General features: G+C 41.2%; 1 protein-coding gene across 2 annotated transcripts in view; it reads right to left on the reverse strand.

The window, feature by feature from the left end:
* Window positions 1-13,136: 13,136 nt before the first annotated feature.
* LOC147608186 (la-related protein 1A-like) overlaps window positions 13,137-21,443 on the reverse strand; it is a 31,045-nt gene continuing 22,738 nt past the window's right edge. Inside the window, exons 8-15 of one of the 2 annotated variants that reach the window (XM_086788846.1) lie at window positions 19,942-20,058; window positions 19,484-19,830; window positions 19,205-19,396; window positions 17,298-17,438; window positions 16,819-16,882; window positions 14,193-14,338; window positions 14,000-14,104; window positions 13,137-13,916 (exon numbers count right to left, since the gene is read on the reverse strand). In XM_086788846.1, coding sequence (XP_086644972.1) covers window positions 13,640-13,916; window positions 14,000-14,104; window positions 14,193-14,338; window positions 16,819-16,882; window positions 17,298-17,438; window positions 19,205-19,396; window positions 19,484-19,830; window positions 19,942-20,058 — 1,389 coding nt within the window. In that variant the 3' untranslated portion in view covers window positions 13,137-13,639. The remainder of the gene's footprint in view (window positions 13,917-13,999; window positions 14,105-14,192; window positions 14,339-16,818; window positions 16,883-17,297; window positions 17,439-19,204; window positions 19,397-19,483; window positions 19,831-19,941; window positions 20,059-21,443) is intronic. The other variant, XM_086788845.1, reaches the window with a different exon arrangement.

Raw genomic sequence — 21,443 nt, forward strand, 5'->3', positions numbered from 1 at the left:
GAACCACTTGCGCAGTATGGACAATCTTTGATCGAATGATCAATCCCACATTTAGTACAGATAAGTATTGGCATGTCATTGGGTGGTGCAGTCAATTGTTGAGCTTGATGTGTATGAACCACATTCTTGTTAGGACATTAAGCTATTCGATGCGGTCCATCACAACCAAAACATTGTAGTGGTCCTCCCCTTATATTTACGTTTATGTCCTTACCTTTCCACTGTACCATGGTTTGAAACATAGGTACTAGTGTGTTTATTCTATAAGACAAAATTTTGGTGCAATCTCTGCAGCTTCCTCATAGTACTCAATCTCTGCAGCTTTCTCATAGTACTTAAGCACAACTGATTTCTACTTCACGCACCATATCCATATCCTGTGATGGCTCTTCAATAAATACTTGGTTGATTTTAGCCTGTGGTGGTTGTGATGGTAGAACAGGTGGCGGCAGAGGTGAAGTGTCTTGTACTCGAAACATCCCCCTAGGTAAATAAGAAGGGTTTGGTTGTCCCACAGCATGGGTGGTGTTAGTAAGGCAAATGGGGCTCTAGGTGCCAGCAACTATGCTACGTTTGGAACCTTGGATATCTGCACATGGGGGTGTTATGATTCCCTAATTTTACACATTGCATACAATAGAGTAATGGCCTTGCTCTTAACTGTGGGCGTTCAGTGGTAGTGTGATTCAATCTGCACATAGAACACCACACCAAATCTCTACAAGGGTAAAGATGGGTATGCCCATGCCCACATGTTTCTCTTCCATCCTTCACCTTCAATTTTCTAGTATGGCTTACTGAGTTCGTTCACAGTCATGTTCCCAACTTGCTTGCTCTGAGTTCTAATCTCTTAGTGACTCGAAACTCACAAAAAGTCTCGCATATCGACTCAATTTATTTTTGTTTGATTTTGTGTAGCTGTGCCATAGGACTCCATTTGTTGCCACTTTTGGCAAAGCTTGGCACAAACACATTCTTGAGCTGCACGTGAATTTAATCTTATCTTTTGGCTTGAGGGTTCAGAATCATTGATGAGCTTTTCCTTCTAGGGTCAGTGAGAAGGCATGAATCATGGTTACATCACTTACTGGCCCGCAGGTTTTGCATGTGGATTCAAAGATCTCTACATGTTGAATCGGATCCCTATCCTTAGAGAATTTTTGTATGAGCTTTGAAATGATGTGTGGCTTCATTTGGGATGGTCTAGATTCTAGAGTAGTGCCTAGTTCCTTGACCATTCCGTGGCCCATTTCCACATCCATATTCAACAAATCTATCCTTGTGGTGGCCGCATTAAGATCTATGTTTGGATTCGCCCTTGGTCTTTGAGGAGCTACTCCCCCCTACCTAGACCTCGTCCTCTTCCAACATTGGCTCTTCTAGGCATCTCCGGTCTATAGAGGACGGTCCATTCTAGATTGGCTCATCATTAGTAGCCTCTGTATATGCGTTTGTATAATTAAGAGCTTCATGTCCTATAAAACGTGGGATGATTGATCATTTGCTCGATGTCCTTCTTGGTGCATAGATGGTCTTCTACTTCACCCGTTTTCCTTGGTAGATTATCTCCTTCATCTTGGGTTACAAACCCTTCCTCCGTTCTTGGATCTTCATTAATGGGATCTAAGTTTGGAATTTCTCCCTCACTCATGCCCATGACTATTTCCGGCTCTTTACCACGTGATTGAAATAGGTTCACATTTCCCATCTCCTTTTGTTCGGCCCTAGTCCTTCAATTATTGAGCTCTTGTTTCCTTAAGCTCAATTCTCATAGATCTGCCATTCTACTTCAATCCTTTTCAGATCTAGTTCTACTTTCTCTGAGGTTGGGAAGAATACTTGATGTGGTTGCACTTTCCAAGTCTCTTCTCATTGGGGGGGTGCCAGTGTTAGACAACCTAGAATTTGAAGGTTGGATTGGTAATTATTGCCTTGGACCAAGTTTAGTGCTGGTTGATGGACCCGTGCCTACGGATTGCACCTCCTCATCGTTGCTGGTTTGGAGACCAAAAAATCCCCGGGCTATATCAATGATACCACTAGATCTGGTAGGGGAGAGTGGTTTCTCCTCTTCCCCAAACTTAGAGTATCGCAACTCTTCTTCCATGGATTCTTTACTACTAATCTCTCAACGGTGGTTAGATTCCTTAAGACACTTAGTTGAGTGCTCATTGAATGGCCTGAACTAGCACTCTTTTGATAGGAAGATCTTGGGTGATTTGATGCACTATTGTTAGGAGTGAGGTCGCCTTCGATAAGCTTTCTAGACCTCAAGTGGATGTGAATATGATTTGATAAGCTAATTTGCTACCCCAATTGAATTTTGGTAAGATACCGTCGATTTGTTTTCTGAGGCCGTGAGAATGCAGAGAACAGTTCACGGCGTGAAAAGTTAGAGAACCGTTCATGTCGTGAACAAATTTCTGTACTTTCATGTGTCCAAGATTTTACTTTGGACTCAGAAATCTGCATTACCTTGTTATAATTTTTACTGGTCTCAAGCACTTCCTTAACCTTAATCTGACAATACTAGGTTCGTGAGCTAGATTTGGTTAAGTCGTGAAACTGCAGAAATAGTTCATGTCGTGAAATGGAAACCGTTCACGTCGTGAGTTCCTATCTAGTTCACGCTATGAAATGTTATTGGTTCATGCCGTGAGATGTGCTGAAACAGTTCATGTCATGAAATGTAAATCGTTCACGTCATGTAGCATTTTCTGCTAGTTCATGGATTACAATTTTGCCAGACCTGTGGTGTCAGAGGTGTTAGGATAAGCCAACCTATTTTTAGCAAGGTAATCATGTGAATTGCAGCACTAATTGTGGTGATGATTTTGAGAGTGTTTCATGCCATGAGATTGTAGGGAGTAGTTCACATCGTGAACTGTTTTCCTGTAGTTTCATGTGGAGAATTCCCACATCGATAGCACATCGATAGAGAGGAGTTTAGGTGCAAAATACCTATCCAGATGTTTCCAAAATGATTGTGCCATGCATAAAGAATGTAATACGAGTTCAAGACACAACTAAAGGCTCCTTATTTTTACAATTTTTATAGATTTTTTCAAGGAAAGAAAAACTGAGTATCACCCTCTGCTTGTTCACGTTCACAATTATGGTGATACAAACATCAAAATTGAAAGGAAAAAACAGTGGAGCTTTCCTCCAAAGTCAACACTTTATGCTAAGAACATCTACAACTACATTCTTATTTCCTTGTCTGTATTTGATCTCAAAATCGAATTCCTGTAGGATTCCATCCATCTACGTTGGCACATATTCAGATCTGGCTAGGTAAAAATCAACTTGAGACGTGTAAACCTTTGGCCTAGCAAGTAGTGCCTCCACATTTTTAAAGTATACACAATTGCAAGCAGTTCTAAGTCATGTACTATTCTTCTAACCTTTGCACCCACGTCTCGTATAACTACGATCAAGTGTATTATTACATTGGTAGCACTTCATGGTTGGAATGTGGATATCAAGACTACCTTCTTGAATGGTGATTTATATGAGGAAGTATATGTATCTTAGCCTCGTGGTTTTGCTGAAAAGGGATAGGAGTCTAAAGTATACAAGTTAAAAAAGCTTTATATGGGCTTAAGCAAGCTCCCACCAGAGCATGGTATGTGAAGGTCAATGCATTCTTGGTTACAAATGGCTTTTGCAACAATCCAACTGAGAGTATCCTCTATGTAAAGAGGAGTAAATATTCTTTTGCAACAATCCAACTGAGAGTATCCTCTATGTAAAGAGGAGTAAATATTCTTTTTTAATCAATCATTTATATGTTCATGACATTCTAGTCAGAGGCCTTAATGAGGATACGATTTAAGCCTTCGAGGTTCAATTATATGTCATTTGAGATGATAGATTTGGGCTCATTGAATTATTATTTAGGCATACAATTTATGTAAGGTGATGATGGTATTGTGACGTTGCAGTCAAAGTATATACAAAGGTTACTTGCACGGTTTGGTCTTGAAGATTGTAAGCTTACTGTTACACCAATAGAGACAAGTGCTAGGCTTAGTCTCCAAGATGCAACTGAACCATTTGATACATCGCTTTATCAACAAGCTATTAGGTGCCTCATCAATATATGTAGGGACATGTGGTAAGCTTAGTCTTTAGGATGCAAGTGACTCAGAGGTAGGTTTATATACAATCCTAAAAGTAAGCATTGATACTAAGCAAGTATTTAGGTACTTACAGGGTACTCAGTCCCTTGGCCTATTCTTTGTTTGGGTTGGATGTTATGACATGTGAGTTTCCACTAGTGAATTTTGCTTTCACCTTGGTAATTCATGTATATCATGGCTTAGCAAAGAAGCAGCTTGATAGTGACCACTTCGAGCTATGAAGCTAAAATAGTCTCCTACCTTGTAGGCTTTGAAGTGTTCAGGGACTTGTTTGGTCTCCTCATCTTTTGCACTTTCCTTGTCCATTCTTTTCTTGGCCTCCTTCTCGAATTGCACCAACTTTTTATTTCGTGCTCACGCACAAAGCGACAAAGCTTTGGGGGTTTGGTTTGGGAGTTGACTGATTCTTGTTTTTTTGTGGTCACGGAATTAACTGGAATGGGGAACTCATCGAGCTCCTTTTGCTAAACTTGGCAGAAGTAGGAATTCGCGTTAACAACTTCCACATATCTCAGCACCAATGTTCTTCAGATTCTATTGGGAAGATGTAAGCTTCCTATGAAGCCATTTGTTTTATGGGTCTTGCGGGTGGGTTTTTCCTGTAATGGTCTTTATCTTTAATGCTCATAGGTTCATGGCTAATAATATCGGGCATACATGCAGTGCTGAAGCATGTAGAGGGTTGTGATCTCTTGCCCATCATCCGTGGCTAATATTGTACCCGTGCATTTTGGAAGTATATCCATGGTAGCAAGGATGTGTATCTAGTTCTCAGAGTCTTCTGGCTTCAGGAGAGGTGTAAATTCCATGCTATCCCGTTCATCATCCAATCTTTTATGGCACGTTTGGCATAAGTGTACTGTAGTAGATCTCGTAGTAGTCACTCACTGAATCTTCTACCAAGGGTTCCCCACTCATTGAATGGATCTTTCAAGTGCGTAGGCTGACCTTTAGTGTCCAGTCTTTTTTATAAATGTAAATGTGATCCGTGTCCCAATCATGGATCATCCTGGTTTCTCTTAAAGGATCGTCCTAAGATGCAATCATAGGAAACAAGCTACTAGCCAAAGTTCATCATCACAAAGGTGTGTCAAAAATTAGTTCTAAGAATCTTAATCCTCAAATCCTGCAGAAGACCTATGGGCTTCACGGTGGCTCCATCAGCTAGTTTCACAATCAATATGCAATCTCATCCACATAGGAGGTTTTCCCCATTTTTCCTAACATTATTTGGTAGCAATTCTCACTCTTGCCCTGCCGTCTAGGATAGCAATGATTGAAGCTCATCAAAGGTTAAGGGCAGTGCTGCATTGAGTTTATCTCCTTCAAAATATTTCCCTAATGTGTTCACAAGGGCCGTAGGAGGAACACCGATAATTCCGTCTATTTCTATGGATCCTTCCTTATCAGTCTCGTCTTAGTTCCACCCATTCTTCCATTTCTTATTTAAGACTTCCTTCCATCCAATCATTCAAATCCTTTCATAGACTTGGGCTGCCTTGAAGTAAGGTTCCAATGAGAATCTGGACTTGCAAAGACAAAAAGGAGGAAAGACCTACAATATCTCTTGGAATGGGCATAGGTTTATAACTCTAGTTATCCCTATTCATGCTTAAGATTTTCAAAGTGTAAAGTATGGGGATATGAACTTTAGTGTCTGAAAATAGGGATATGAACTTCAATATCCAATCTTCTTGGGTGGTTGTCCCTAAAATTCTTGAGATACACAATAGGTTCACTTGTTGAGGGAGTGTTGTGGCTTTTGGGTCTACCTCTCGTGGTCGAGGGAGATTCTCAATGGGTGCTTGGTGGTTCGGACTTCTATTAAGCTTCTAGGTTACCTCAATAGGTTTTAAATTAGGCATAGAGGAACTTCATGTAGTTTGAATTGCCTAAGATTTCTCCTCCAATCGAGCTTGGCAATCCTTGACTAACTCTTGTGTGGCCTTCAATCTTCCCTTCTCCTTAATCAAGTTGGGATGGGATAGTCGGCTAACTTTCTAGGTAAATGAATGGGGGTCTATTTACTCTCATTCTTGAGGGGCAGATGTTAGTATGTTTTCTTTGTTAGATGAGGAATATGACACATTAGTAGTTGTCCCTCACCGAACCCACTTTTGATGAGACAACACAGCTATCTCCCTTGTTGCCAATCTTTGTGGCCTTTTTCTTTTGGGAGCGCCTAGTTGCTCATGCTTGTTTAGGAACCTCTTTAGAAGATAAGAAACTTGCATGTCCTGAGGCTTCCTACTTCAACAAAGTAGATGCTTTGGCAACAAGCAGCAACATGGGTTACGGCTCTCCTTCTACTTTGTATTTATGTGACTCCATTTAGAGGCACTATGTGGATGAAGCCATCCTGTATACTCAGCAAGTTAATGCTGGTACTAGGTTTTAGATTCGTTTTCCTTCCCCATTGCACTTGTTCTTAATGGGCAATCGTTGTACATATGGTCTAACCCACAACTTATGCATAAGGGGGTTAAGGTGGGAGTGCTCACACAGGAGTACTAGCCATCCTTTTCTTGACTAGACATTCGATTATTCGATGGGGTCCAGCGTAGTGATAGGAGGGCATGTCTTTGTCTATAAGAGTGACTCTATGCACATGGGAAGAACAAATGTAACTATCAATAAAAAAGTCTATATGAAGTCTTCTGCAGCCTCTTGAAGGGCAAATATTGCATTGCCAACCCATCTCATCCCAAGCTTCCATTCATCACAAATCTGTCTCATGACTCTCATGAAGGTAAGCTTAGGTATGAGTAACTCGACATGTTTCTAGGCTTTCCTTATCTCTCTTAGGGCATTCACATGCTGATTGATTCTCTTTTTCAACTTTTTCTTTGACAATGTGTTTTCACTTACTGCCTTCTCTGCCAACCCTGGACTTGGTCCAACCCTCCTTGATGTTTTCTTTGTTCTAGCCATCTTAGGCCTATCAATCAAACATAGAACCAAATATGACTTCATTTAAGAAATTACATCATTTTGGATTTAAATATGCAAGCCAGAACATGATATGTGCATACTATATCATCAGACATGCAAAGTAGAACACTCCTACGTACATGCAATTTATAGAGACCACTCTGGTGGGAGAAAAAAGAGTTCTACACGCAATTTAACTGGCTAGAAACATGGAAGGAACAAGCATTGTACAATTTGACTAGATAGAGAGTGGCGTGGGTTGGCGGGAGGCACAAGCAAAAATGGAAAGACAGCGCGATATATGATAACGGGTGTTATCGGATTGTCATAGACGCGTCATCTCTCATGCCACGTTCGTGAGCTACTAGCTGGCATTTCACTCACATATATGCTACTAGCTGGTACAAATCCTACCCTCCCCTGAAAAGTTTGCCATATTTGAAACATTACACACTAGAGTTTGAGTTACAACACTAGGTAAGAGACATACCCTATTACAATGACTTAGAAGTCGCGCTGTCTTTCCTACTTTCCCACCATGGTAGTAACATGTGGCTCCTAGTTCCTTGATTGGTCCTTCATGTGCAGAAACAAGTGTGGGTTGGTGGGAGGAACAAGCATTGCAGAGGCAATTTAACTGGATAGAGAGTGGTGTGGAGTGGTGTGGGCCGGTGGGAGGCATAAGCAACAATGGAAAGACAGCGTGATATATGATATCGCGTGTTACCATATCGTCCTAGTCATGTCAATTTCCTACCGCACGTTGGTGAGCTACTGGCTGGCATCATTCATATATGTGCTACTGGTTGGTTGTGCAAATCCTATCTCTCCCCTACAAACTTGGAAAGATTTGAAACATTACACATTGGAGTTTGAGTTACCCTATTACAAATTTAGAAGAATTTCATGGGGTTTCCTAGAGCGTGAGTTACCCAAATTACAATGGGGTCTTCACCCAAATTTCCTAGATCTTGATTTACCCTATTACAATGATTTAGAAGAATTTCATGTGGGAAGCCTGTTGGAATGCCAATGTTTAGCCAAATTTCCTTTTTCCTTGATTGGTCCTTGATGTGCAATAGTAGGCCAGATTTGACACTTAACCTTCACTTAGTCAGCTACCTAGAGGGCTTGATTTTGATGCAAAATATGGAAATTAGAGACTTGAATCTTGAGAATTTGATTAGAATAAGTATACCTTTGACGTGTTGGAAGAACGGCGCATATGTTGAATTTCGATGACTCCAATATGTGGATATTGCGTCGTTATTCCACTAGGATAAGCTTAGCTAGACAGCACTCAAATTGGCTCCTATTGCTAATTTAAACACCACTGGAGCAAGCACAGTTGGTGTGGGTGAAGACCAAGAGGAGCTAGGGTAAAGAAGAACACTTGATGCCTATGCATGTACAGTAATATATATATATATATATATATATATATATATATATATATATATATATATATATAATCCCATCCTATTTATAGAAGACGTCGACTATGTCACATGGCATACAGACAATAGAACCATATGGCAACATGTGTATCCACACATGCGAGTGTTAATGCACATGTGCAACACCCACACACATGCAACCATAGGACGTCGACATGTGGGTTCCCACGTGTAACCGTGCGTCGCACACGTGTGAATGCATTGTGTGGCCACATGGCATCCATACCATTGCCACGTGGCCTCACGCACCTATAAATATCTGGTTAATTTTAAAAATTTTACCTCCAAGCTGCGTAAGCTGATTGTCTTTCCCTTGCATTGGTCCCTCAACTACCCTATGCCACTGAGCTTTCCTTGCAGTGCATTGATTTGCCATTTGCCCCTTGAGCTGCCCCTGAGCCCCCTGATCCCCCTGAGCTGCCCCATCCCTGTGAGATTTCCAAAGCAGAAGGATATTTCCCCATCTGGCCACCTTAGAAAGACAGCGCGATAGCATCAATCTCCTGAGACTAGATCCTTCGCGTTGTCTTTCCAAAGTGCGCTTTGCCCCTGATTTGCCTTATGCCACTGAGCTTCCCCAGCACCTAAGCTACCCCTCATCCCCCTATGTGTCCAAGTTCACGTCCCTAGATTCACATCTTCCAACTCATGTTCGTAGGCTCACATCTACAGGCTCACGTATGTAGGTTCACGCCTCTAGGTAGGCTCACGTTTTTTTGTATGAACTTGGATCACGTACTTACCTAGGATACGAAAGTCTAGGAGCTAGGCCTGTGATAGGGTTAGTGTGCAATTATTGGGTAATAAGTGTTAACTTTTCATAATTACAAAGGACAAGAATTTTCCTTATATTAGGTATACCTACCTCCAGACTCATGTCTGTAGGCTCAGCTCATGTATCTAGGCTCACGACACTCATATATCCAAACTCAGGACTCATGTCTCTTAACTCAAGTCTATAGGCTCACGTGTCCAAACTAATGTCTTTTTATGCAGGACGGTGGACTTATGTCTCCTATCTGAGAGCTGGTTTAGCCTGGATTTTTATGGTTTTTATGATTTTTTGGACTTGATGGGATGTGATTAATGGTCATAATCCTAGTTAATGATTGTAATATAACTAATTAAATATTTTTTATTATTTTTTGATGGTTTGGCATGCCTCTAACCGACCAATTCCAATAATGCATTAACAAATTACGAAAAAATATGAAATGTATGAAAAACTTGACAATTTCACTCTAATTCAACCTAATGGAGCTCAACGCTCATGTTTTCGAAGTGGATTCTATTTCTAATCATTATTTCTAAACTAATCCTTGGATCAAAGCAATGAAATCTAAGCTCCTTTGGCTCCAATTTCATGCAAATCACCAAAGAACTAGGGTTTTGCCTTACCAAAAGAGTAAATAGAACTCCCTTATATAAAATAAACTTCAAATCGAAATCAAACACACAAACAAACACATCCAATGGTCCCAAAACCGTATGTTTTTTGGAGTGTGACCTCCTAATCAGCACACCGAGCACTATTAGGTGATCCTAATAGCTTGGAATGGACAAAAAAATGGAGCTAAGCCTAGGCTAGTCTCCAGCACTAGCACCAAAAATGTTCGAGTCAAAAGATTACCTTAGCCATGTTGAAGCATATGTCGGGCCTTGCCTTCAAGGTGCAAATGCAACTTCCCATTGTGGGTGCATTAGTTTACATAGCTATTCACAAAGTCACACTCTAGTAGTTAATCATCTTTCTAGTTATTAGCCTTATCATCTGTTGCATTATAGCTTTGTGTCTCTAATCTTAGTAGTTCTAAGCTAGCCATCAAATATTCCTTCACAAAAGCACATGGGTGTGGGACTTATCTATTATACCACATCAATAATAACATGTTATTTTCCATCTTTTTTTGTGCAATTTGAATTCAAGTTTTGTGTTTTGATAGATCTTGCTTCTTAGGAATATTTGCATATAGCAATCCTCTTACATGGTATTAGAGCTTTGACTTAGTATAAATGCCCTAAGCTAGTTGTGGTCTAACAAAACAAAACTTTAGGAGTATTGCTTCTTTCAAGCCCATCAACATTTAACGATGATGGAAATCTGAACACAATTACCCTATATGAAAGTTCAAGCTAAAGGCTATCCTATCCTTTTTATGAGCTTTGACATGACATCATTACATCAGTGTTCTTCCTCCACCAAAAGCAATCGTGTAAGGAAAAATAGTTCCACCCAATTGTGACCTTGTCTTGGTTGAAAACAAAAAGATTCATATGTTCTCTGTGTCATTGCTCTACACCATCTTCACTGGCATATGGAAGATAATCTTTTGAAAATGGTTAAGCTTTTTTCCAATCTACAAAAGCCTAGGCTATGGTGCAAAGTCAATACAAGAGAGTAATCCATTCTCATAATAGAGGTATTCCTCAATAGAATCAAAGATTTAAAAACCAAATGACTACAATCATTTAAGTGTACCTTACTTATCAAAGCCTCAAGAAAGCCTAGCCTCAAAATATCATGTCACATATAACATGCATGTCACCTCTCTAAACATGCATGTCACCTCTCTAAACATCGGTGTCATGATAACTTCACCTTAAAGGAGTCCAATTTTCTATTTAAAGATGAGAAGCCGTGGATGCAAAGTCACAACAATGATGATTAGGCTTTATTTGCTACCAACACTAATAAGAAGACGAGTAAAGATTCTCTTTAAACTTGTGAAAAAGTTAAAATTCTTATATTGTAACAAGAAAGGATACATAGCTAAAGGGTGCAAGAAGTACAAAGATGCTAAAAATAGCAATCTAGAGACAAGGAAGAATCTGATCATATGCTATAAAAATAGAGCTATTTGTAGCCATTGAGGAGGCACACATTAGAATAGCCAATGTAACAATGCAAGATGATTGATGGATCGTGAATAGTGGGCTTCTAGGTACATGGTCAATAACAAGGGTTGATATTTCTCCCTTAAGCATGCATGGCCAATAACAAGGGTTGATTTTTCTCCCTTGAGCATGTGGAGATATCATGGTGGAATCGAAAATGATGTGAAGTGGTACTATCTCACTCATCGTCTTAAGAAAGTTCTACAAAACGTATATATAATTTTCTTGCCCGTTCTTTTGTCCACCTTTTGTCGCCTTTCATGTATGTTTCAACAAGTGACACAAGTGAACAAATATAGGATACCCTACACCTAGGTTTATGTCCCCTTCGCCACTTTGACTTTTTGGTAGGTTTATGTCCCCCACCCAAGACCCAACGCTAAGCCCACCTAGCCTCCTAATGAAAACAAGTGACCCTACTCCTAATGACAACAAATAGTGAAAAGCATTTTGTATATGAAGGTGTAAAGAGCTAACTTTGTGACTCTACAATCTTCTTCATTACCCTAGAAAGTTCTCCATCAATATACAGACCACCTCTTCTGAAAATGAAGTACTTCTGCCTGCAGAAAGCCAACAAAAAAGAGCAGAATTTCAGCTGCCCACAGAGAAGACATTCGCGTTAGGGTAGATAAGGCTAACAGATTTCTGTTAGTCTTGCCAAGATAATGGAGTAATTCTGCCTACAAGAAAGCCAAAAAATCATCCATTATGCTTTTAAAGCAAACTTAGCCACACACGTTCCACAACCAAACATTCTTATTATTAAACATAAAGGCCTTGACAAATTTCTCTAGCCAAATGGGCTCAGTCAAAATAGTCAGCCTTAAGCTTTAAAACCAAGGAGAGGAAACAATGGCAATCGATGTAGACCTCATCATGCAATAGGGTTACACAACACATATGCACTTTCAACCTACAATACACCCACTGAGCCTCCTCACTCACATGGCCCAATGCCGCATCGACCTTACCCCAACGGTCTGGCTTTCGATATGGGCAATGTCCTATGTCGAGACGTGCATATGCCACTCAATAAAGAAGCCCAATCGGATCGGGCTTTCGATCACCCTAGCATTCAAGTCATCAATCCTCCTCCCCCCCCCCCCCCCCCCTTGTCATCAGTACATACTCATAGCAAGCATTCTAATGTACTAAAGATGATAGTTTCACTGCTTCCATGGAGAAAGAAATCCAAAACTTTTAACCCACCTTTTTTATGTTCCCACATGCTAAACGCAAGAATAGAAAGTTTTTTCTCTTCCTCTTCGACCCCATAGCTTCACCATTGTAGTGCACATACATAAGACCACATCAGTGCTACATGCTAGAGATGTTTAACAATCAGAGATTAGCCCTGAATGCTTGCTATGGCTGACACGCAAAACAGTTTTCCTTCAAGAAATTGGCTGCGAGAATGACTACAATCGTGAAGAGACTCTGTTTAAATTATCACGTAGAACAATTGCTCAGTTGACAATAACGTTCAACCTGTGGGAGACGAGCAATTGTTCAGTTGACAACCATGATAAGCCTTTACACAAGCAATGGTCATGAGTTCAGATAACAGCCAGGCCAAGCATCTAAACTTTAGTGCTAGCTAGCCATCAGTGCTAAATACAGAATTAAAATGTCTTTTAAAAACTGCTCACGCCTGATTGAGTAGGACAGCTTAAACAAAACCAACTAGCCTACCTGCCACAAAAAGAAAGGTTCCAATATGTTTGGTTCTTGTTCAAGAAATAAGAATGTCAAAGAATGTACAGATTTGTTATTGATCATTTGAAAAAGGTGGCCTTTTTCTTCAAAGCATTCCCGAAAGAGTAGCCAGCTTTTTTGGCATGTTAAAAATCGTACCCTCAAAAAGACACCACAATGAAGGATTCTTCCAGAAAGACTCTATACATGCAGTCAACAGACCTAGAGATTATCTCTGACATATTTGAAAAACCTGCACAATCTCCCGGTGCCAAACTTGGGTTATCTCTGCCAATAAAACGGCTCTCAATTAAACAAGCCGCAAATAACTCCTCTCTCAAAGACCTTTTCCATGAAGAACACAAGGTTCGTTGTGCTAACCAACATTGTTGTGTCTGTCCTCTCCGGTGCGTCCATGTGTCAAACCACAGACAATCATGCAACCAACTAACGTACCCCTGCCTAAAAATAAAGGGATTCAATTTACATGTACCATGATGGCCAAAAACTGGTCGCTCACGACACAGGTACAGAGGCTGAAGAAAGAGTGGTCATTGGAAGAGATGATGGGTGTGTAGTGGTAGCAGAAGCGAAACTTTCTTCACTCACTCTCTGCTCAACATAATCCCCACATGCAACACCACCCAGAGAGTCTTTCTTCCCAGACACCTCTTTCTCTTTGGCTCGTTGGAAATCCTCTAGACTGCGAAACTCTTCGTCCAGTAGCTTCTCCAGCTCCGGATGTTTCTTCAAAGGCCTAACATCCTTCTCTTTCCGATAAAAGTGGAAAGCCCTGCATGCAGCTTCACAGCTCAAACCCTTGCAGGCAGATAGCTTATAAAATATGCACTTACGGGTTCATGTAGGGCAGCTTACCAGTACTTTTCTAGACCATAGAGGTTTCCTCTCTTGAATGTCTCCCGCGTTAGGTGCTCGAAATCGTCGTATAACTTCTGTTTGAACTTCTTCTCTAAACCGTAACTGCTCAGGAAAAAGGTACATCAGTACAGAGGCACGTCCTTCCTTCCTTTGCCTTTCAATTTGCCCATACAGTGGGAAAGAAACTGACCTGTAGAACCTGAAGAGACACTCCATACCATAATTGTATTTTGCAGCCGCATCCTCCTCTGCCAGGCGCCGGAATTCTTTGTACATCAAAGCGTTGAAGTGTGATCTCAGAAAATATGACCAGAAACGGAAAAGAGTGTTCATCTCCTGATTGAAGATAACAATGCAACAGAACAAGTTGATACATCAGAACTTGCATGGGACGTCCCACTATGATTCAATTTACCAACTTCTGCAGTCTCCTATCAATGAATGCACACCAAGCAGAATCAACACATTCAAGCAGAATCAACACATTCAAGCACTTACTGACATTTAGACTGCAATGAAGATTAGTATCCATAAAAGTTTATACAGAACTATCTGTGATAAATAATTAACAAGCCTTTTTGGAAAGAAATTTCAGGCATTAAGGTTCTGCTTTTTGGACAAGACTTTGGTTTCTAATAACAATAGGTGCATGCTGATGTCCTCATTAACAATGCAAGGTTTAGTAGAGATTGCAGCATAGTTGTAGGTCCTGCAGATGCACACATGCGTGCTATTACTTCACTCGTGCCATCTGCCACCCAGTGGTTATCTGGATAACAGCAAATGTTCATGGGTAAAGCCTGGTGTGCTCTCTTCACCGCTTTTAAAAAGAACCATCCACTCATGTGGAGAAGTAAGAGCATGCAACAAATTATTCGGCGAAACCTCCAAAGATTTTTAAAAATATATATTAATTAAGGGTTTTACAAAAAAGTACTCGAAAACAAGCGTCATGTCTAAGGGTCTCTCAAGTCAAGACTATTGAGCCATTCCTGGACCCACAAACGTGTGTGCAGATTCAAACTTATTGTGACACACTCGCAACTTCATCACACACCAGAGCAGTCGCAAGCCACGCTTCAATGGATATCAACGCACAACACCATGTACCTCCAGACAATATAAGGAGGTACCACAACCCAGTATCATCATTCGGTACAAGAGACACTCAGGAAGCGGACACAAGATTCAATAAGAAGATCCCGCGTTGTCGGAGGAATATCCACCATCATTGCCGACCTTTGAGTAGGCACCCATCTGAAAAGCCAACAAAAGGGACTTTTCTCCCACGGCCAGCCTACTGCTCAAGTCAGCTAGCATCAATGAAGTCGGCCAGCAGCTATAGCCCTATATGAAGCATGCACATGAACCCGTATCACCATCTTAGCCTACTTGCACACACATATGGTGAACATAACTATCTGCTACAATACTATTAACACAAGCTACAACAGGTCCAGAAGCTGCCTCATGTGTGCGTGAGAGCAAAACGTGAGCTCCTGCAGCCCACGTGATGGAAAATGCAACATAACAGGGGAAGATTCAGCAAACACAAGTCGACACTGCTGTCCTGAAGGAAAATGTAGATTTGGGGGCTGTCCACCTGTATCTACAGGCCGTCCCGCACATCAGCTTTGCCCTAGTCATGTGTAGTCAGTCCTCAAGGTCAGTTTACATCAGGGATTTCAGCCCTAAAAATCAGTCCTTACATTCATACAGCAATACAAGCAAATGCACCTACGAGTAGGGGCCGTTATGAGAGCAAAAAGATGCAATTGCACTCTATACGATCCTGACGACTGTGGAAGACATCATGTTGACACTGCTTCAACAAGTCCGAAATGCTGCACAAGCTTGGAACATCCCCAAGGACTAGAATGAGACTATGACTTCCAGCATACATTCTCATCTCAAGAATCAATCCAGTATATCATAGAAACTGGCTGATACGAAAAAAAAGTTCACCCGGCCATTGCGTCATTGGGAGCACCCCTAAGCTTGAGGCTACCAAACACCATGCCTGTAGTCTCATGAGCTTCAGGCTAGAGATAACCCAGGAGAAGGGCTGAGCCAAGCTCAGGCCTAGATCAAGTCCTAGTTCCCATAGGTCTCCACCCCAACTTCCAAGAGAACCCTGCAAACATACCATTGGAACAAAAGTTGGGCAAGTTTTTCATGCATGTCCTTCAGAGTTGTGTGCCAGAACTGCTAGCCACTACCTGATGTGCTTGCAACCCCCCTACCTTGCCAAAATTCCAAATTAATCAGCTTCCATCTTGCTCTTTTTGATGGCAGATTACAACCAAGCACAGTAAAGAACCTGTCATGAGAAAGAGTGAAGCACTAAAACATAGCATTCTCAATTTGTGACCTTCCTTCCTTTGATTAACAGTCTCCTCTAGTTGATCTCTACCTAGAACCTTCGGAAAGAGGTCGGCATGGTTCTCTATTGTTGAGAAGTAGAAAATCGCATCATTCTTGGGGCTATCACCTTAAAGAACTGTTGCCTTGTCCAGTTTATCACCTATATTTTAGGAGATACACCTGAGTTACGATGCCTAAAATGTAGCGACACAACTTTGCACTAAGCCTTTTAGGCTACTTTCTTCCATTGCTGATGCAAGAAACACATCGTAAAGAGGAAACAATACAATAAAAAATGCTCAACCCTTTGGACCAGCTGTTATCATACATCTGCATGCCATAAGCCTGCTAGGGTGGAAATCTGTACACACAATCACTTCCAGCATGTCTTCTTGGACCGACTGAAACAAGAAGTTTTGTTTGCAAAAGAAGCAAAAACTTTTGGAACTGACCTCACTGCGACCGGCACCGACTCGTTTTCGGTCTGCCAAGCAGCGCTTATGAAACTTGATATACCTGTGCAACATGTATCAGCATTTCATAAACAGCTAGCCAATGACTAAACATAGCATTCAACAGCTATAGACATATAAATATGGTAGGCCTGAAAAACTTCTCAGATCAAGCCACACAAATCTACATGACGAGATGGAGAACAAGGATTTTATAGAAAAAATTCCGGACTGTCCCCCTCCAAAAAATCGATTAGCAGAGAATACGGTTCTTCTCCAAGTTAACCTCATCAAAAGCATTTTTCAAGCTTATCAGGTTTACAAAATCCCTTTCACGAGATGAACCAATTCAATCTAGAAACCAGCGTAATCTCCTAAATACGGTGCTTTTCAGGTCTCACCCATCCAAGACCTGACATTGAGCACAATACAACCTTTGACAGCTGCCTAAATAGGATGTACCTCAGAATATCTCTCACCTCAAGATGCATGCACCACTAGCAAACACTGCTTTTTCCACCCTTTTAAAGTGAAATAACAAAATGGATCCCTTTTGACCAGAGAAAGGTGCTGTAGAAGCAGAAACAATTTTCTGCCACGCTGAGGGAGAAAAAAATGCTCTGGTACCAATACAATAATGGTAAGAGAAAGAGAGATGAGTAAGAACATAAATTTATGACTGCAAATGCTAAAAAAGGACTATAAGGCAAGTGATGCCCTGCTACTAAGGTGCATGATTAAAGCATGGAGTAGAAGTGCTAATGCCAGGCAACAATCAAATGTTCTGAGTACAGATGTTGAGAAAAAAAACACCGTAAAGGTATACCTCATAAGAAGATCTAATACTTACTTGAACAATAATTAAAAGACAATTGAAAACAATGCAACCATGTAAATAGAGATGCAATGCAAGTAAAGCACTAGGTCCCCTTCATTTTGTAGTAGGGTCCAATTATCAGTAACTCAGCAAAGAAAAATATATTATATACCTTAGTATATAGCACTTCGATTGTCACACATCCACCCCCCAAACACAAGTCTCCCTCTGGAGCAATGCCTAACCATACAGCATCCGTTGGCGGACAAGGCTCACCCAGCTCCTTTTCTCCATGTTGACCACTCTAGCCCACAGCCTCCTTGCCACATCCATCTTCTGGAGGCTGCTGCTTAGGATCCCTTGCATTCCATGTAATTAAGTTCACATCCAGATAAAGAGGTTCATGACTTCGTTGGGAGCCCCAATCCGCTTGCAAGGCCTTCACCAAAGGTTTACAAGGCGAGTCATGCTGCAAAACTTTAGGGGCTCAATGAGAAAATATCCAGTTGTCCTTGGCTCATTTATGGGCTAATTTCTTAAAGACACTGTGACACACCTCAGCCACGTGACACGCAGCTGGTGGCTGGCCAGCAGTGGGAACGGGCCAGGAAAAAAAGAGTCAGGTGGGTGGTGTAACGTGCTGTGACACAGCTCTCCTGCAGTAGAGCCACATGGCAGCCACATGGCAGACAACAAGCAAGGTGGTTTAACAAAACCAGTTTTCTTTTTTGTGGCCAAAGATTATATTCTAAAAAGGTTATTTTAGGGCCTAGTATTAGCTTCTAACCAACTTTGTATAGCTCAAACTACGATCTTGAAGATGCAATGACCCGAAGAGATTGGTTTCCAAGCATTGAGAATTTACTATTGTACATAGAAGGTGCACTAATGCCCATGTTGAACTCTAAAAAAAGGTCCAAGAATCCATTTGTCCCATTAAAGCACATGTATATGCTAAGGCAAATTCTCTCTTTCCTGTTTTAGTGCCTCTTTATTGTAAAATATGATATTCATGTGTAGTGTTTATCCATTACTGGATCCCAGCAGAGAGCAGTAAAAATGTAAGTATGCAGCACCTTTAATAATGGACTTTAAGTGGAAGATGATCTGACAACGTGGCCATCACCATGTTGCATCACTATGACAATAAGATGCAAGGCCTTTACTTGGTTCTCAATGGTATGACTTGTTTTTCACTAATGCACTACTACAACCAACCACCCTTGTGGCTGTACTCCCCTCTGAATTAGGTTTCCCTCTCAACCAAACAAGAAACCTTTCCCCCACAAAAACAGGAGGGGGCTTCAAGAAGACCAGGGAGGAGCGTAGTACAGCATCCCTCACAAAAATGGGAGGGGCTTCAGCAGCATGGCTTCTTTCTTTCACTAAGGCCTGCAGGAGCATTTCTTTTTTTTACAAAAAGTAATCACAAGCATTCTCACAATACCAACACATCAGACACTTGATTACCTGTACTTTGCTGTGAGACCATAGATTTCCAGATCAAACACCATGACAAGGAGCACAAACCAGCAAGAAAAGCATTGAAAACTGTAAACGAAATCTTACTTTTGCTGTTTAAAACCATTATCTTCAAGAAGAGCATGACTCGGATGTTGAAAATGTGGAAATGACTTGGGCAATGAGCCAACAGGTGAACTGCTGCCTTGAACACTGCCACTAGTGACCAGAAAGCCATCAGGGGACGATCCAAGACGCAAGGAGCTTGAGCCGAAGGAAGATGAAAGGCTGCCGCATAGGCTACACAAAGAAAGGGATCACAAGATTCTGAATATAATATCAAATGCACCTTGATAGACATGACAAGTTCGAGGTTTGATCACAAACCTTTGATTATCCGGCGGGGTTGAGCCAAACAGAAACCCAACAGGAATGCTATTGGGGGGGCTTTCTGCAATGAGGTTTTGATTGTAGCGGCCTTTAAAAGTTGAGTCCTGAGAACCACCTGGAAAAAGTCGTAAGCTGCCACCAGGCTTGTTGGACCTCCTTCGTGACCGTGTGGGGACATTGCCATCAGAGAATCCACTTGACACATTAGCAGCACTGCCAACAGTAGCTTTGGCATTTGCAGATTCAGCTCCGCTGCTGCCAAACCTTGTATCATTTGTCAAATGCTTGCTCTCCAGGATTGATGGGATTCCCAAATTAGATGTTCTCACATTTTTATGCAGCTCCTGCAAATTCCAGCAACATTCAGACTCACTTCTGATATTGGACTTCCTTCTTACTTGGCTAATCGTTCGGAGTTCCTCCAATAAAGATGTGAAAAGACTTCTAGAAAAAACCTGTTCATAAAAGAAGAGCCCATCATTTAGGGCTGTTGCCAGCTCATCTGAAATCATCTTCTGCCCAGCATCACGACCATCTTGACCTTTACTGAGACCTTTGCTTCCTTGCTTACTCTGAAACAAAGAAAATGTCAGCCCTCATCATATGATTTGATGACACTTTAAAATTTTGGGGCACCAATCCTAGTATTCATTCTGTTATTGCATAAGAAAACCACACACGAATTCTACTTGTTTAGATCCTGATTGATAGCTACCCTGTGTGGGGAACCACCCATCCTCAGTCTTACTCCTGTCTATCATGTTTATCCCGTGCTAAACAGAATCTGTTGGGGAAGAGCATAGAAAATAACTCCAAGGGCGCTTAAAGTCAAGGCTACTACACATGAGGATTGACCTTAGCCTAATGCTGGACCATACTTTGATGCTGAAGAAAACATTCAACATTGAAGAGGTCTCATATAGAGGCTAGATACACTTAGTGTCACATGCATCCCACACTTGGATGCAGTTGACATGATTGTGCACGAAAAGTGCAAGACAATATGGTCAGACACCAGGCCTCTTGTGAGCCCTAATCTGCCACCACACGTGAACCAGGGTCAGGTGTGCATGTCCAACTAACGTCGGTCGTGCTTGTCCCGCACATATATTGCTGTCCTGGGAACTTAAAGGGCTAGTTGGCTGGGTGAACAGGCACACACCTGTCAAAAGTCTAGTTTAGTGAGCATCGGCGTGTGTGCACCCATCTAAGGCATGGAACTTGTAAAGCTTTTATAGCTTTATTAACATGATTAAGACTTAATTAATGAACATAAGACAAATACTGCAAGAAAGACTAAGTTGTTTGCATTGAGACAAGGGCCTTTCTTAATAGAGGCCAAAAGGGTACAAGTGAAGAGACACATCCCTGGGAAGAGGTGTGGCTCTTGAATCAATGGTTATGTCCTTTGGACTTAGGGGTGTGTCTTTTAATGAATAGACATGTACTTTGATAGTGACCCATGTGTAAGGGTGTGACCCTTCACAAGTGTCCTTTTAGTTAATAAGAGATTAAGGAGTAATTAAGGAGAGATTAAGAGAGTTAGTCACAATCGTGACATTCCCTCCTACTTAAAATAAGACTCCAGCTAAGAAGAGATGGTTGTCTTTGAAAGAATTCCTGAAGAAGTTCTGGATATTCCTGTAAGTCTTCATCACTTTGCCAAGTAGAGTTGGAATCATCAAGATCTCTCCATTTAACCAAAAATTCTGTAGTGAGCTTATGTCGTGTTTCTTTCTGTCTGACATCAAGAATTGTCTCTGGAATTAAGAGTATGTGTTCATCTTCGATTTCTGGAACATAATCCAAAATATCTAAAACTGAAAAATCACCGTCCACAAACTTCTTGAGCCAAGAAATATGGAAAGTTGGATGAATTCTACCCCAAGAAGGTGGTAACTCCAACTTATAACTGAGAGATGAGTTCTTCTTAATAATACGAAAGGGTCCATAATAT

Source organism: Cibotium barometz, chromosome 53 (genome assembly GCF_041138505.1).
Source record: "Cibotium barometz isolate CiBa-2024 chromosome 53, ASM4113850v1, whole genome shotgun sequence".
In the NCBI taxonomy this organism is placed as follows: Eukaryota; Viridiplantae; Streptophyta; class Polypodiopsida; order Cyatheales; family Cibotiaceae; genus Cibotium; species Cibotium barometz.